The sequence below is a fragment of the Mastomys coucha genome, unplaced genomic scaffold (genome assembly GCF_008632895.1).
Source record: "Mastomys coucha isolate ucsf_1 unplaced genomic scaffold, UCSF_Mcou_1 pScaffold18, whole genome shotgun sequence".
NCBI lineage: Eukaryota > Metazoa > Chordata > Mammalia > Rodentia > Muridae > Mastomys > Mastomys coucha.
This window is the reverse complement of record NW_022196900.1, coordinates 95,531,752-95,546,858: the sequence shown is the minus strand read 5'-3', so window position 1 is coordinate 95,546,858 and position 15,107 is coordinate 95,531,752. Positions and strand designations below refer to the sequence as shown.

Sequence of the window (15,107 nt, the reverse complement as noted above, 5' to 3'; positions counted from 1 at the left end):
GTGCAATGTTGCTTGTGGTTTGTGTAGTGTGGCTGGGGGGGGGGGGTCGTGTCTCAGAGCTGGGCCATTTGGTTCAGGTCAGTAGGAAAGCGATCAGTCCTCAGCCCTTTCTCTTATGGTGGGTGGGAAGAATGTATGCATCTAGATACCCCAGTTCTAGATACCCCAGTTGTTCCTGACCGGCCCAATCCTGTTATCCAAAGTGCCATCTATGGGTTATTGGGGTTCTCATAGGCCCTGGGGAGCTTATTCAAAGTGCCCACCCCTCTGTAGACAGGCTCAGTCAACATTGTATGTTCACCAGCTTTCCCAAGTACACATTTGCTAAACTTTCAGACCTGCCAGCCCTCAGGCTGGAGGCCGGGCAGCCAGAAATATGACTTCCTCAACTGTATGCCACATTTCTGGGGCTTGGCATGGGTCTCAAGGGAGAGGAGTGATCTCACCTTGTAAGACAATGTGACAGTGTGCCCAGCACCTGTGAGGGGTCAGTGGGTGGTAAATTCTGTTACTTTAATCCCCGGTCAGTCGGGTTCTGGCTTTGGTAGAAGGCTAACAAGTGTCCCTCCCTCCCTCCCTCCCCCAGCCTTCTCTCCCTTCCTCCCATCTTTCCTCTCTTCCTTTTGTTTTGATTCGTTCTAGGCTCTTGAGTAACTCATGCTTCCCTATGTGGCCAAAGATGACCCTGAACTTGTAATCCTCTTGCCTCTGTCTCCCAAGTGCTGGGATCACAGGGATATGCCACACACTAGGTTACGTGGTGCTGGGGGTGGAACTCAGAGCTTCATGCATTCTGGGAAAGCACTCTGTCAATGTTCCCAGGACCCCCTGTTTTCTGTTAGGTCAGCCTCACACATACCAGGTGAGCGCTCTCCACTGGGCCACATCTTAGCCCCATTGTCTATTTCAGCCCAGATTAGGTTCCCAGCCTCCTTGCTTTGCTGGGCGGAGACCGTACCACTCAGGGACCTTTCTAGTCCCATTCTGTCTGCCTTTAGAGGCCCAGGGGACAGTGACAGATCCTGTGCAACCTTAAGTGTGGGTTTCCTTCACCCCGGCTTCCCGGAGAGGAAGCTGTTGGTGGAGGCAAAACAGCCCCTCCTCCTGCCTGCCCTCTTTGGTCCTTCCTAGGGTCACAGGAAGAAAGGATGGCTGCTTGGGTGGGCAGGGTACAGCTGAAGAGGAATGTATGCCCCTGGCTTGGGGGTGAAGCCACAGACAGGAAGGTGTCTGGCATGGGGCTTGCATTTGTGGGTATGGCAGGGGCCTCTGGGTAAGGGCGGGGCCTGTTGGCTGCATGTTGCTCCACACTGGATTCCTCTTCAGCGTCAGGTCTTTTTTTGAGCTGGTGTTCAGGTGTTCTGTCAACCCAGGCTCCCAGGCTCTCTCGGAGTGGCCAGGAGCTCTCCTTGGTGCTGACCACGCTCAAGTGGGCCCTGGTGCTTCTGGCTTTCTCTGCCACTAGGCCTGCCGGAGGGACTCAATAAACACAAGCTGAAGGAAGAGGATGTGTGGTGAACTGTCTCCTATCAAAGCCCCGGGTGCTTGGAAAACAGCTGTATAAAGGTCCTGCCCCCATAAGTGTCCTGGGCTCTGATCTGACTCTGTGCCTAGCATGCTCCGTGACACCCTCCATGCCCCCCACAATGAATCGCTGTCACTTTTCCATGGGGAGACAGCAGTTTGTTCTAAAGGCAGCATGAAGTGGGGTAGATGTTTGTAAAGTGGATAAGTGACACAGAGTGGAGGGACATCGAGTTTCTGAATACTGCGACACCCACAGCCTTCTTTGGGTTTTATTTCTCCGCATGCACAATGGCGGCAGGCCACTTCTGCCCCTGCCACCTAGAGAAGGTGGGAGGAACAGAGAGGCCTTAGATAGAGCTCAGGTGAGAAGTCCCAAGACTAGACTTGATAGCAATTCATCTCGGATCATCTGTGTGGCCTTCAGTGGGTTATTATACAGAGGCCCAGTTTCCCCAGCATAAAATAAAGTTATGAAGGTGAAGAACCCTTAGGGTGTGACAAACAGTGTTTATTGGTCCCTCCTCACATAATCCACACTCACCAAGGCCCAGTTCTCGAGATGCTGACCATGAATTCTGCCTTTATTCCTCTTGCTACAATTCTATCCAGGGTCACATGTTTTACAAGCTCAGGGTAGGCTACCACACACATCAATCACATCTATGTCTGCTACTCCAGCCGTCGTACAGTGCATCCAGCCTACATAAATGCACTGGACAGAGCTGCTCCTCCCAAGGGCAAAGGGAGCAAAGTGTCTCTTTGGCACTTGAAGATGCCTGCCGGTGAAGCCTCAGATCAGCAGGAAGCCTTGGAGAGTAGATGCGAGATCTAGAAGACACTGGGTCCACTGAGGTTGGAGAAGAGGGAGCATGGGGACCTCCACTCCCACAGTGACCTTTGGGTCTCTGGATGGGACCTGTAGGGCAGGAGACTACACTGGTTTGGAGCTGGGTGGACCTGGCAGGTCATACTGCCAGTGCTTCCTCAGAAAGCCAGTGTTTTCTTCCTCACCTCTCTATTCGAGCTCCGATCTGTTTTAAGAAAGGCACTTGTGGAAATTCCCCACCTCTAGAGCTCTCTGGGAAGCCCGCAAGGGGTTAGAGGAAGTTGCATACAGAGGTCTGGAGAGGTCGTCCTGACGCCTGCTGGGTCAGTCCAGTTCTGCACAGGACTCCTGGGTCCCATGGGCACAGTCAGGGCAGCCCAGTGGGTTGGCACCCACACCATGGCTGCAGATCAGGTGTCCCTCTGCCAGAGCAGCAGCAGCAGGGAGTGAGTCCTCTGTGGATTGGTCCAGCCCTGCTGGCACCTGGGCTTGGCTGGCATTGGAAGGGATGGCGGTTTTGAGACCATCTTTTGAGGCAGGTCCCTGGCTTTGTCCATCCTGGTGGATTGTCTCATCTGTAGAGACTGTGGCTGTCTGGAGAGGCTCTTCTTGGGGCAGGTTGCCAGGGGCCAGTGGGAGTCCCTTCTCACCCCATCCAGGCTTCGTGCGGATGCCCACAGTCTTCAGGATGACATCCATTTGCTTGGCATAGTCCAAGTGGCCATTGACCTGCAGGAAGATGGTGAGTGAAGACCATGTGGGTAGGTGGGCAAGGCCCACCTGTTTCCTGGGATCCAAGCTAAGCTCCACCCCTCAGCAGCCAGGATCCCAATTATTACTGGATTTCAAGTCCAGAGTACACTGGAGTGGGGCCTGGGCGACTGCAGGGACAGTTAAAAGAAAGCTTCTCTGAATGTGTGGGTCCCCTGGAGCACAAAGGTCCATCCTGATGACTAGCAGGGAGGGGCTCAGTGTTTCCTCTTCGGTAGCCATGGGATCTTGGGGGGCCCTTTCTATCCCCAAAATTAGGAGTGACTCTCCCAGAGGGTGGCTAGGAGAATTTCTCCAGGAAAAATCCCAAGTTGGGAATAAAGGTTTGTCACAGCCAATAAGGTTCTGTTTCTTCATAGCTCACTGACCCCCCCATCATCCCTCCATCTCTCCCAACCCCCTCCTAGGAACTCTCCCACTTGCCCCCCAACTCTGTACTGAAAAGTCTACTCCCAAAACAGCAGGAGGGACCTTGGCGGATGGTCAGAGCAAGTGTTCTGCCTCAAGCTTGGACAGAGCTGTCTCTCTGAGGGTAGGTTAGTCACTAAGCCAGTGTGCCTCGACACCATGAGACCATATAGCCAGGAGTTGCCACCAGACCACTGCCATGGCTTTGGATGTCAGCTGTCACTGTTACAAGCCAGATAACATTCTGTTCATAGTACATAATCTATGAGCCCCAGGAATGAGGAAAAGCCTCATGGCGGTCCCAGATGGGCCCAGAAGAGGGGAGGGCAGTGGTGTTTCCTGATGCTTCTTGAGTTCTTGTGTAAGACTATGAGCACCTTTTCTTAACCCCTCCCTGAATGTGTGTGTGTGTGTGTGAATGTGTGTGTGTGTGTGTGTGTAGATCAAAGATCAGGTGTCTTCCTCAATAACTCTCTACCATTTCTCTCTCTCTCTCTCTCTCTCTCTCTCTCTCTCTCTCTCTTTCTCCCTCCCTTCTTTTCCTTCCCTCCTTCTTCTTCTTCTTCTCCTCCTCTTCCTCCTCCTCCTCTTCCTTCTTCTTCTTCGTCTTCTTTTTTGTTAACTATGTATGCAGTGTTCTGTATACTGAATGTATGCTTGCACGACAGAAGAGGGCATCAGATCCCATTACAGATGGTTGTGAGTCACCTTATAGTTGCTGGGAATTGAACTCAGGGCCTCTGGGAGAGAGCAGTCAGTGCTCTTAACCTCTGAGCCATCTCTCCAGCCCTCCACCTCATTTTTTGAGACGGGGTCTCTCATTGACCCTGGAGCATATCTCTTTGGCTAGACTGGCTAGCCAGCAAACTCCAGGGATCCTCCTGCCTCTGTACCCCCGGTACTACCATATCTGAATGTTTTTCACCTGAGTTCTGAGGATCTGAACTCAGATCTTTACGCTTTTGTGGAAAGCACTTTGCTGAGAGAGCCAAGACATCCCCTCTCATCCCCTTGAAATGTATAGTCTCTCAAGGGGATCAGAGAGGTACACAGAAATCACAGCACACTGTGACTGCCACTTAGTAGGTGCTGTATAAAATAGGTTCTTTTACTTTAGTTTCCCTCAAAGGGGATGAAGGTGGAGAGTTAGCTGGGCTCATCCATTCGGAGCCCACAATGGCTGCTTAAGCTTTAGTTATCGCATCTGAATTCCAGCCAACAGAAACTTCAGACCCACAGGGACAAACACTAACCAGTTCTCTATAGACAAATAAGAGCTGCTTCCCTGAGGATTTTGGATCCTGGGGAAGGACTGTATGGGAGAGGCAGGCAGGAAGGGCGGGGTCAGGGTCATTACTGCAGCTGGCCCCAGGTGGCCCTCATACCTACAGCACACAGCTCTGGCTTCTTCTTTCACAGACTGGTTCAGGTCTCGGCCATGCATAGTCGGCCAGCTGCTGTTCTATAAAGACCCATGATGGAGTCGTTGTTGCTGGTACTCCATGTTTACAGTCAGCAGAGGGGAGGTCTCACAGGGATAAGGCGGGGCATGGGTGGGTGCAACACAGTTGATACTGAAGTTTTCAGCCCATGACCATCTCGCCAGCTGTCCCCTGAGCTTTGCCTGCTGCTGGGTACAGTCAGGCACCACTAATGTAAAGTGGCCATCTTTCATGACTGATGTGGGTAAAGCCACAGGACACACCAGGAAGTTCCCAGCACATACTGTCAACTAGCAAAGGCTCATTAGACTGTTGGCCAAGAGACCATGAACTCCTGTCACCATATTCATGTGGGCAGGAATAGGTCCCAACATTTCCCCTTCCCTGCCTTGCGAGAGACCTGGCCTGGCTGCCACCGCCCCACCTGTCTGTGCTGAGGACCCTTCCCATGCCCACTAGGCCCTGAGTTCCCCAGTGCCACATGTTTCTGTAAAATGAAACTGGCAATAACCCCAGCCCCATGTGGGCTGGCATGGGCAGGAGACCATGAGGATACAGGCATGTCTGGCAGGACCACACACTGCTGACCAGGCTCTGTAGGGTTAGGAACACAAACTCGTGGCAGAGGACCCAGGCTCTGAGGTAGTTCCCTGGGTTTCTGGCTTGAATCTACAATGTCCCCTTAGGCTTAGGTTCTTGATCATCCATTCTCCAGCTGGTGGTGTTGTGAGGTTGTGGAACCTGTGGTAGGGCTCTGGGGGTGGAGTAGGTCACTAGAAGTGGGCTTTTAATGTGACACCCAGTCTCTGACTCCTCCTCAATTTTTGATTTCAATCTATCCCTCTGTGAATTGCTTCCTATTGGGCCTTTCTCGTCCAGGCAGACTGAAACCTGACTAAGCCGGAAGCACAGATAAATCTTCGCTTAAGGTATTTCTGCCAAGGAAAAGAAAATCACTAGTATGCTTGTGTTTGTCACTCCAGCCTCGGTTTCCACATCTGGACAGTGGATCAGTATGCCTTCCTGGGACTTTCATAGGGTCGCCTGACACAGGGAGGCTGTTGTCACTGCTGGTGCTATTGCTGACTGTGTACTCTGTGGCAGGGTCCTAGACACCAGGCACACCCTCCGGAGTGTGGAGAGGCTTGTCCTGGACCAATGTATCCTGGACAGCTTCACATGGTGAGCCCTGCGGTGGTAAAAATCCTCCACCTCCGGCAGCCTAGGGTGGGACAGGCTGACGGGCAAACGGACATCCTAGCCAGGGTCCCTTTACCCATCCCAGACATGGTCCCCATCTGCCACGGGGAGGACGGACAGATAGGTCTGTAGTCTGCTGCAAAGGGAGCTTCCAGGCAAGTCCTATGAGGGAGCCCTGCCAGCCTCTCTTCCAGAAAGCTGCCAAGGACACAGAGGCAATGCTAGTACCTCTAATTAGTCAGAGGAGGGAAGCACTGCTCCCCCTAATGTGATAAAGAGCTATTATTAGGCAGAGCTAGGGAGCTAAGCCAAAGCCAAGGTGTTTGAAGAGGAAGAGGTCTGGGAGCCGCTCATCTCCAGGGTGGAGAAGTGAGGCTAGCTGAAGAGGAAGGGAACACTCATGAGCCCAGAGCCCTGGGCCTCGCATCTTCAGTAAACATCCCATATAGTGGGCCAGTGCTGGATTATGTTCTTGCTTGGCCAGCACCAGGGTCTACTACTCATGTAGTATAGTCATGACCTGCACCGGAGGCCTCTGCTTGCTTTGGTTATGTATGAGGGAAGGAAGTACGGTGGTGGCGGTGGTGGTGGTGGGGCAGCTCTGACTGGTCATCTGGGGTGAAGGTGTTGAGGGGGTTTCGTAATTAGAGGACTTGAAGGGTTTGGATCCAGCCCTGTGAATTGCTTGCTGGGAGACGGGAAGTTCTCTAAGCTTTGATTTCCTCATCTGTAAATGGGGCGGAACAGTCCCTGCCTGGAGGTAGCTTGAGGATTACAGCCACCAGGGAAAGGTTGGGATGGAGCTCAGCTTGCAAGAGGCAGGTCTGTGCAGGCAGGCACTCTCTCCAAGTGCAGGAGTGACCTGGTACCCCTCATACACAGGCCAGTGGGACAGACTCACCACTGAGGACAGGTCCACATTCTCCATCCTCCGGTCCTGCAGCAGCACAGGCTGGAGGCCCGCGACGCGGAGCTGCACGGAAGATGTGCGGTACACAAAGCTCAGCAGCCAGTCTCCCCTGTAGGCAGAAATAGGGGCCATCGGCCTGAGCCTGGGCAGGTTGGGCCTCTGACCCCTGGGCAACTGGGCAGCTGGGCATAGTTACTACACTGACTGGGTTGGCCTCAAACTCACAATTCTTCCCCTTCAGCCTCCAAATGCTAGGATGGGATGTGGGCACCAGAGTGGTCTGCTAGATGCTCTGAGGGGCTCTGGCCTCCAATTGGTACCTTCTCCTTCCCCTCTGGAGGTGAATCCCTTTACATGGGAACCTTCCGTTTGCTCTTTTCTGTAGGCTCATCCATCACAGGTCCTTTACTGACTGTCTCTCCCTCACCTTTAGCTGTCACCCAGAGCCTCTGGCCTCTGATCCCTGCAGAGTGCTTGTTTAGCATGCACAAACATTGCTTTTGATCCTTAGCACTGGATAAGCCTGAATCGGAGGCTTCAGGGTGTCTGTCTGTGCATCAAGACATCTGGGAGGTGGAAGCAGGAGGATCTTTGGCTATATAGAGTTCAAAGCCAGCCTGAGCTATATCAGAGCCTGCCTCAACAAAATAAAGGTCATCAGTCATCCCCTCTAGCCTGCCCTTGGACTCTGAGCTTGGAGTGCCACTTCCAGGTCACTTGGTGACCTCCCCATGTGTTTGCTGCTGGTGCCTTACCCACAACCTTTGGGAACTCGTGAGGTTTGGGGTTTTTACAGCTCAGCAGCCTGTGGGCTCCCTGATACAGGACTGTCTCGAGAGGCTTAGGGTAAGGGCTGCTCTCCCACTCCCTCCCTGACCCCCAAGCCCCACCACTCGCCAGAAGGTCTGTTGCCCTGGGTGCTGACTCTCCACGCTGCCAGCCTCTTCTCTCTTCCCACCCCTGCTCAGAAATCATGCTGGAAAAGCGGAGCCCAGACGCCAATGGCACACATGGGCATGCCTTAGCCCCAAGGGGCTCTCATGTTGACCCTTTCGTTTTCAGTCTCAGGTGCTACCCCATGCTTCCTCCTTCAGGTGATGGCACAGGATCCCAGAAGATCCCTCCCTGCCATCCTGTAGGGTGGGAAGCCTCTCAGATCTGAACCTCTGGCCCTAGCCACACTGCTGAAATGCCCGTGACCAGCTTCTGGTACCTTTTAGCATAGAGACTTCATGTCTCCAGAAGGGGTGGGGAAGGGCAGACCACGAGCTCAGGAAATGTTGCTACCTCCCCCATGACATGAGGTTCAGACAGACCTGCAGTAGCCATTGATGATTCTCCCAGACACCACATTCCGGAACGGCTCCCAGTGCTTAGGGTCCCCTTCTACTGGTGCTCCTAGAAGGACCACATCCTCGATGATCCCTTGGCAATCTGGCGAGAGACCCCAGAATAGTCTGTCAGTGTTCCTCTGCACAGTGGTCCTGATGGAAAGAGCTAGGGTAGTGTGGATGTGGGATGGATTGAGATGGGGAAAGGAAGGGGGTAGTATGCATGCATGCATCCATGCACGTGCACACACACACACACATGTGTACACACACATTCACGTACACACGCACAAACATGCATGCATGCATGCACACACACACTCACAGAGGCACACACACATACACACATGCGCACACACACCAGAAATGGAGGCTGACCTAGGATTCCAGGCCCGGAGTTGCCCCTCACATGTCTGATCTATTCCTGCAAAGTGTCACTGTGACAGTTAAGGTAAACAGTACACAGCCACACAGACAGCACGTAGCACAGTCCAAGTAGGAAACAAGGCGTTCCCCCCACCCCCGCCCCTGGAAGCTCAGACCCACTGAGAACATGGATGACCTGCCCCCCTCCAGAGAGACCTCTGGGTCCTGTGGCACTGGAGGCAGTCAGGAGACACTGAAGTCTTTCTGGTACAGGCTCTTGGGAGCTCAGCAGCCTAGAGAGATGGCATGATGGGCTTTGGAGTGCAGAGATGCATGTACCAGCCACTCTAACAATGATTCAGGAATATTTTAGGACTGGTCTACTAGAAGTGTCTGTGTGTCCTGTAAGCAGACTTGATTGGAGCTCAGGCACACCAGAAACTGGCAGTCTGCAGAAGGGCATATGTCACTCTCTGACTTACTCTGGCAAATGGGGGTACACACACCCCTTACTCTGGTACTGTCCCTTCCTTCCTCCTTCCTTCCTTCCTTTCTTCCTTCCTTCCTTCCTTCCTTCCTTCTTTCCTTCCTTCTTTTCCTTCTTTCTCTTTTTGTCCTATTTTCTTTGAGACATGGTTTCTCAGTGCAGCCTTGACTATCCTGAAACTGGCTCTGTAGACCAGGCTGACCTTGAACTCACAGATCTGCCTGCCTCTGCCTCTGCCTCTGGAGTGCTAGGTTAGAGACATGCAATCACCATCAGCCAGGCCCTTCTGCTTTCTTTTAGTCACACAAAGTTTACTAATATGTCCCCTCCTCTAACCCCAGGGTTCAGTGAGTCTGTCACATCTGTGTGGCTCTGTGTAGAACCCTTGGAGCATACACTCAAGAATAAATAGGAGCATTTGGGCTTTGACACTGGGTTCAAATCCCAACATAGCCACTTCCAGGCTCTGTGACCTGAGTCAAGTCACTGAACTCCTCTGAGCCTAAAAGAGGAAGGGGATAGTGACAAGATGGGCTGTGGGGCTTTCTGAAGATTAGGTCAAGGCACAGCAAGAGGCCCTCCGGTGTGAGCACACAGTGGGAGTTCCTGATTACCCCATCCCCACTCCCACCTATGACTCTTCCTTAGCACTCATTTCTGTGTTCCCCAAAAGCTGCACATTCATTCGGGTCCTGGAAAATATGCTAGGAGGGCAGCTTTCCTCAGCTCGGCCAGCCTCTTGCTGAGTGATACAGGGCAGGTGGCTTCCCCTCTCTGGACTCTTCTACCTAAGGTGCTTCTGTTAGGACCAGAGCTTGAGTGAAGGGCTCCAGGCTGCCTGGAGTTTAGGAACCCCTACAGTACCAAGTCCTCTGAGTATTCTCAAGCTCTGGTCCTCAAACTCTCTGAGAGGATGGAGAGATAGATCAGTGGTTAGAGAACTGACTGCTTTTCCGGAGAACCCAGGTTTGGTTTCCAGCATCCACGTGGTGGCTCACAACCATCTGTAACTCCAAGCCCAGGGGACCCAATGCCCTCTTCTAGCCTCTGTAAATACCAGGCATGCAGGTGGTGCACAGACATACATGTAGGCAAAAGACCATAGGCATTAAAAAAGATAAAATAAAAAAGACTCTGGCACAGAAGTTGGCCTCACTCCTGGTCCTAGGGGAGTTTTAAAGCTTGTGTGAAGTTAGTGCCAACCAGCACGCTGCCTCAGCCCTGCATGGATGGGGTATTCAGAAAAGGTCCTTAGAGACCAGTGAGACCTCATTCTGAGCCCTTCCCTTGGAAGATGGGGAAACTGGCTCAGAGAGAAGATGGTGCCTGCCCAAGGTCACAAAACCAGAGAGACTCCAGCTAGGACCACAACCCAAGGTGTCCAGATAGTTGTGGGTTCCCTGGGACCATTCTCTCTTCTGTTGCAAGAGGGCCAAACTGTGTGGACTTCTGGTCATCACAGGGCCAGGATCTCTGGAGCCACCCCTCCTTTGCTGGGGGGAACTCCACCAGTGGCCTTTCTGCTGTGCACAGCTGGTGGAGTGGAGTGCCACGCCTCCTTGTGGCCAGCAGAGACAATAGCAAGGATTCTGAGTGACTGTTAGATCCAGAGAGCCAGGGAGGAGAGGGAGGAAAGCCTAAAGAGGCCGATGTGACACGGAACTGGGACTAGCCAGCGAATCTCCTGTGCAGCCCAGAATGAGCGTAAGCCAGGCTGGGTCGGACATGAATTCCGCTGTTGCTGAAGCGCATCCAGAGGCTGCCTCACCAAGCCCCATCTACTCTCAGACGAGCTGCGTTCAAAAGGTCTGCTCACTGCACAGGATTTGCAAAAGCTTTGCTCTCTGTAGCATGTGCAAGGACCTAAGTTCCTATCCCTACGCTGGGAAAAAAATATCCTTATCAGTCTACACCTCCAGTGTCCAGCAGCGCCCAGGATGTGGAGTCAGTACGGAATGTACCCACTGTTCAAGGCTGACAAAAGATGACAGAGGGCCAATGAGATGGCTCAGTGGGTAAACGTGCCTGAGGTGATCCCAGGAACCCACATGGTAGAAGAACAGATCAACTCAAGTTGTCTTCTGACCTCCTCATGGGAATCGAGGCATTTGTGTATACATACATTTTATATGTACACACACCGTACACACTTACAACAGATACATACACATGTAAATGCATACATACATACACATACAAACAGATACATAAACATACAACAGATACACACATATATACACACACATACCAGATATATACACACACATTAGATATACACATGCACATTAAATAAGTATAACATTATAAAGATGCCAGAGGGAACATTTAATGGCCCTGGCATTCTTTTGCTGTGGGAACAGTGTCTACCAAGAGTCATTTTCTGATCCTTCCCTCCTGTGAAAGTTTGAGACATTAAATACAGCTCAATAGAATAACACTTGCCTAGCACGTGTCTTCCACCCCCTGCCCCCACAAGCTTATAAATATTCATATTCTTATGTAAAAGGGGTGAGATTATCTTCAAGTTCAGAAGTCACAGACACAGGTAGCTTTTGTGCTTCTCAATTTGAAACAGCTCCTTAGATTTTATTTATACTCTGTGTCTACTATGTGAGTGGGTGGTCCTCCATTCTGCTATAACTTTGGCAGTAAGGAGGTGGCATGCCTCTGGTTGAAAAGGAAAGCTTGTCAGTCAAGCCCTCGCCCTCCACTCCTGAGACTTTCTGTCACCGTTTCTCTCTAGCCCAGGAGTGATCCATTTGGCATGGAAGTTAAGGCTCAAGATGAGGCTCAGTTGGGAAAGTGCTTGCCTCGCATGCATGAAGCCCTGGGTTTCATCTACACATGAGTTGGTGTGGTAGTAGATGTCTGTGATCCCAGCATCCAAGAGCTAGAGGCAAAAGGATCAGAAGTTCAAGGCTGTGGTGTTTTGAATGAGAACGGTACTCACAGGCGCATACACGTGAATATTTGGTTCCCAACCAGAGGACTGTTTAGGAAGGATTAGGAGGTGTGGCTTTGATGGTGGGGGTGTGTCACTGGGGGTGGGCTTCCAGGCTCCCTCTCTCTCTGCCTTCTGGCTGATATACTTGTCAGCTACTTCTTCAGCACCATGCCTGCCTGCTGCCATGCTCCCCGCCATGTTGATCATAGACTAACCTTCTGAAACTGCAAGCGAGGCCCCAGTTAAAGACTTTCTTTGATAAGTTGTCTTGGTCATGGTATCTCCTTATAGCAATGAAACAGTAACTAAGACAAAGGTCACTGTTGACTGTATTGCTAGTTCTAGGCCAGCCTGAGATTCTTGTAGCCTAGGATCGCATGTATCTTAGGTTGGGTTAGGACTAGCTGAGGATGGCCTTGAACTTGTGACCTTCCTACTTTTACATTACCACTGATGGGATTAGAGGTGTGGGTCACCACCACTCTGAGTTTATGAGCACTAGAGATGGGACTCAGGGCTTCATGTACGATAGGCAAACACTCTTATCAACTGAGTCATAGCTTCAGTCCCTTATCACTTTCAAGAGATCAGAGGGCTGGAAAGTTAGTTCAGTGGTTAGGAGTGCTTTCTGGCCTTTCCAAGGACCCTGGTTTAAGGTCCTAGCACCCATGCTAGGCAATTCACGACCACCTAAACCTCCAGCTCTAGGGATCTGACACCCTCTTCTGGTTTGCATAAGAGACTGTACTCACACATATAATGAAATATAAAAATAATTCTTGAAAAAATAAAGTGTTGGGGCTGGAGAGACGGCTCAGCAGTTAAGAGCACTGACTGCTCTTCCAGAGGTCCTGAGTTCAATTCCCAGCAACCTCATGGTGGCTCACAACCATCTGTAATGGAATCCGATGCCCTCTTCCGGTATGTCTGAAGACAGCTACAGTGTACTCATATAAAATAAAATAAAGGCATACATTTTGAGAAAAAAAAAAAAGTGCTCCACGGCCTCAGGAATACCCATGGTGTGCAGAGTTCTTTCTCTACTTTGGACAACATTTTGCTATCAGCTTTACTCCTGTCACTGTCCTTCTGGCGTTTCTGGAGGCTCACCCTGGACTCCTGGGATGACATTTTCATCACCTGGCACTCCCAGAAATCTAGAGATGGCTTTAGTTTTCCTAAAACCACCCAGGGTCCAAACGGGGCATATCCTCTTCTCAGTAACTGCCTTGAAAACCGTGTATGTGTAAACTCTAAAACTCAAATGTAAAGGCCATGTCCCGGGGCCCAGCTTCCCCCATAGAAACCAGCACCGCTGACCTGATCTCTGCTGCTCTCCCCATATCAGACCTTGTTAAAAGGAAGCCAGCATGCACAGAGCTTCTGACGTCTCCCCAAACAGCCAGAGAGGCACAAGCACATTCCTGAATGCCTGTCGCGGTTGTCAGTAATGAGACTCTCTCAGCTGTACCTGCAGAGTGGCTGGATCCTTTCCCTTCCATCAGGGGCTCAAGTGTGCAGAGGGTGATACAGGGAGAGGGGCCGGGCAGCATCTGCTAACTGCAGATCTGCAAGAGAGGCCTTGAAGGAGATGCTATGAGCTGTGTCTGACACAAGCCAAGTCCACTGAAAAGATACTCACATATGCACTCTGTAAAGGAAGTAGAGAATTATAAAGGGGGAGAGATGAAAGGGAGAACGGGGGTGGGCGAGGGGGGCGAGGGGGCGTGGGGGTCCTGACTGCAGAGGCTGCCCCTTAAAGGAGGCGGCACACACTGGCAGGAAATCACCTAGGAACCTCTTTGGCCCTCTGCTCAGGATTTAAGATGAATTCTTCAAGGGGATAACTAAGCCTGCATTTCTGATGCCCACACAGAGTGAGGCGGCTGTTACTGCACCCCAGGAATCTCAAAATTAATCTGTTCCACCTGGTCTCTCCTGGCTACCCACTCCCCACCCCCTACCCTGCCCCAGGCTGGCTGACGATAGGTTTGACTTGGTTCAAGCAACTGGTGGGTACAGTTTCATGGTTGGGAAATAAATCACATCAAATGTGATTGTGTGTTATCCTGGAGATGAAAGAGCCATCTGGCTGAGCCACGGTCGGCTGTGTATTTCTGGGGTATCTGGTGACAGCCACTCTCATTTTCAGCCAACTGGGATTGTAGGGGCTCCAGGATTGGCTGTTCAAAGAAATCTTTTAAAAAAATACATTATTTCACTATTTTTTTAAAAAATTATACATATGTATGTGTAGGTGCATGTGCATACGAGTGCAGTGCCCAGTGGATGCCAGAGGAAGGTGTTGGGTCCTGGAGCCGGAGTTATAGGCAGTTCTGAGAGACCAGATATGGTTACTGGGGATCAAAATGGGATCCTCTGAAAGAGCACTACAAGTTTCTAAGCACTGAGCTATCTCTCCACTCCCCTCCTCGTTTTTTGAGACAGGGTCTAACTATGCAGCCCTATGTTGACTTGGAACTCATCATCTGCCTCTGTCTCCAGAAGGCTGGGAATAAAGGCCTACATCACCACATCTGGTTCCCTTTTCTTCCTGTAGAAGAACTGTGCGTGTGGTATATGCATGTAGTGCATGCCCGAGCATGTGATGAGTGTGGAGGCTGGAGGTTGACACTGGGTATCTTTGCCAGTTACTGTCTCCCTTCTCTTTGGAGATAGCATCTATCACTGAGCCTGGTGCTTCCTAATTGGCTGGACTTACTGGTCAATAAACTCGGAGGCCCCACTCATCCTCCACTTGTGCCCAGGTCACAGATGTGCATATCATGTCTGGCTGTCTTACATGGGTCTGAACTCAGGTCCATGCAAGCTACAGGTACTTTCCTGATGGAGATACCTCAGCACCCTACTACACTCTTTTAAAAAGTTTTTTTT

At 51.4% G+C, this 15,107-nt stretch overlaps 1 protein-coding gene across 10 annotated transcripts in view; it reads right to left on the bottom strand.

The window, feature by feature from the left end:
- Positions 1–2,014: 2,014 nt before the first annotated feature.
- Tmco4 (transmembrane and coiled-coil domains 4) overlaps positions 2,015–15,107 on the bottom strand; it is an 83,022-nt gene continuing 69,929 nt past the window's right edge. For all 10 annotated transcript variants that reach the window (XM_031379229.1, XM_031379227.1, XM_031379234.1 and 7 more), the window contains 3 exons: positions 8,401–8,518; positions 7,076–7,193; positions 2,015–3,082 (listed from right to left, as the gene is read on the bottom strand). In XM_031379229.1, the coding sequence (XP_031235089.1) occupies positions 2,678–3,082; positions 7,076–7,193; positions 8,401–8,518 (641 nt within the window). In that variant the 3' untranslated portion in view covers positions 2,015–2,677. The remainder of the gene's footprint in view (positions 3,083–7,075; positions 7,194–8,400; positions 8,519–15,107) is intronic.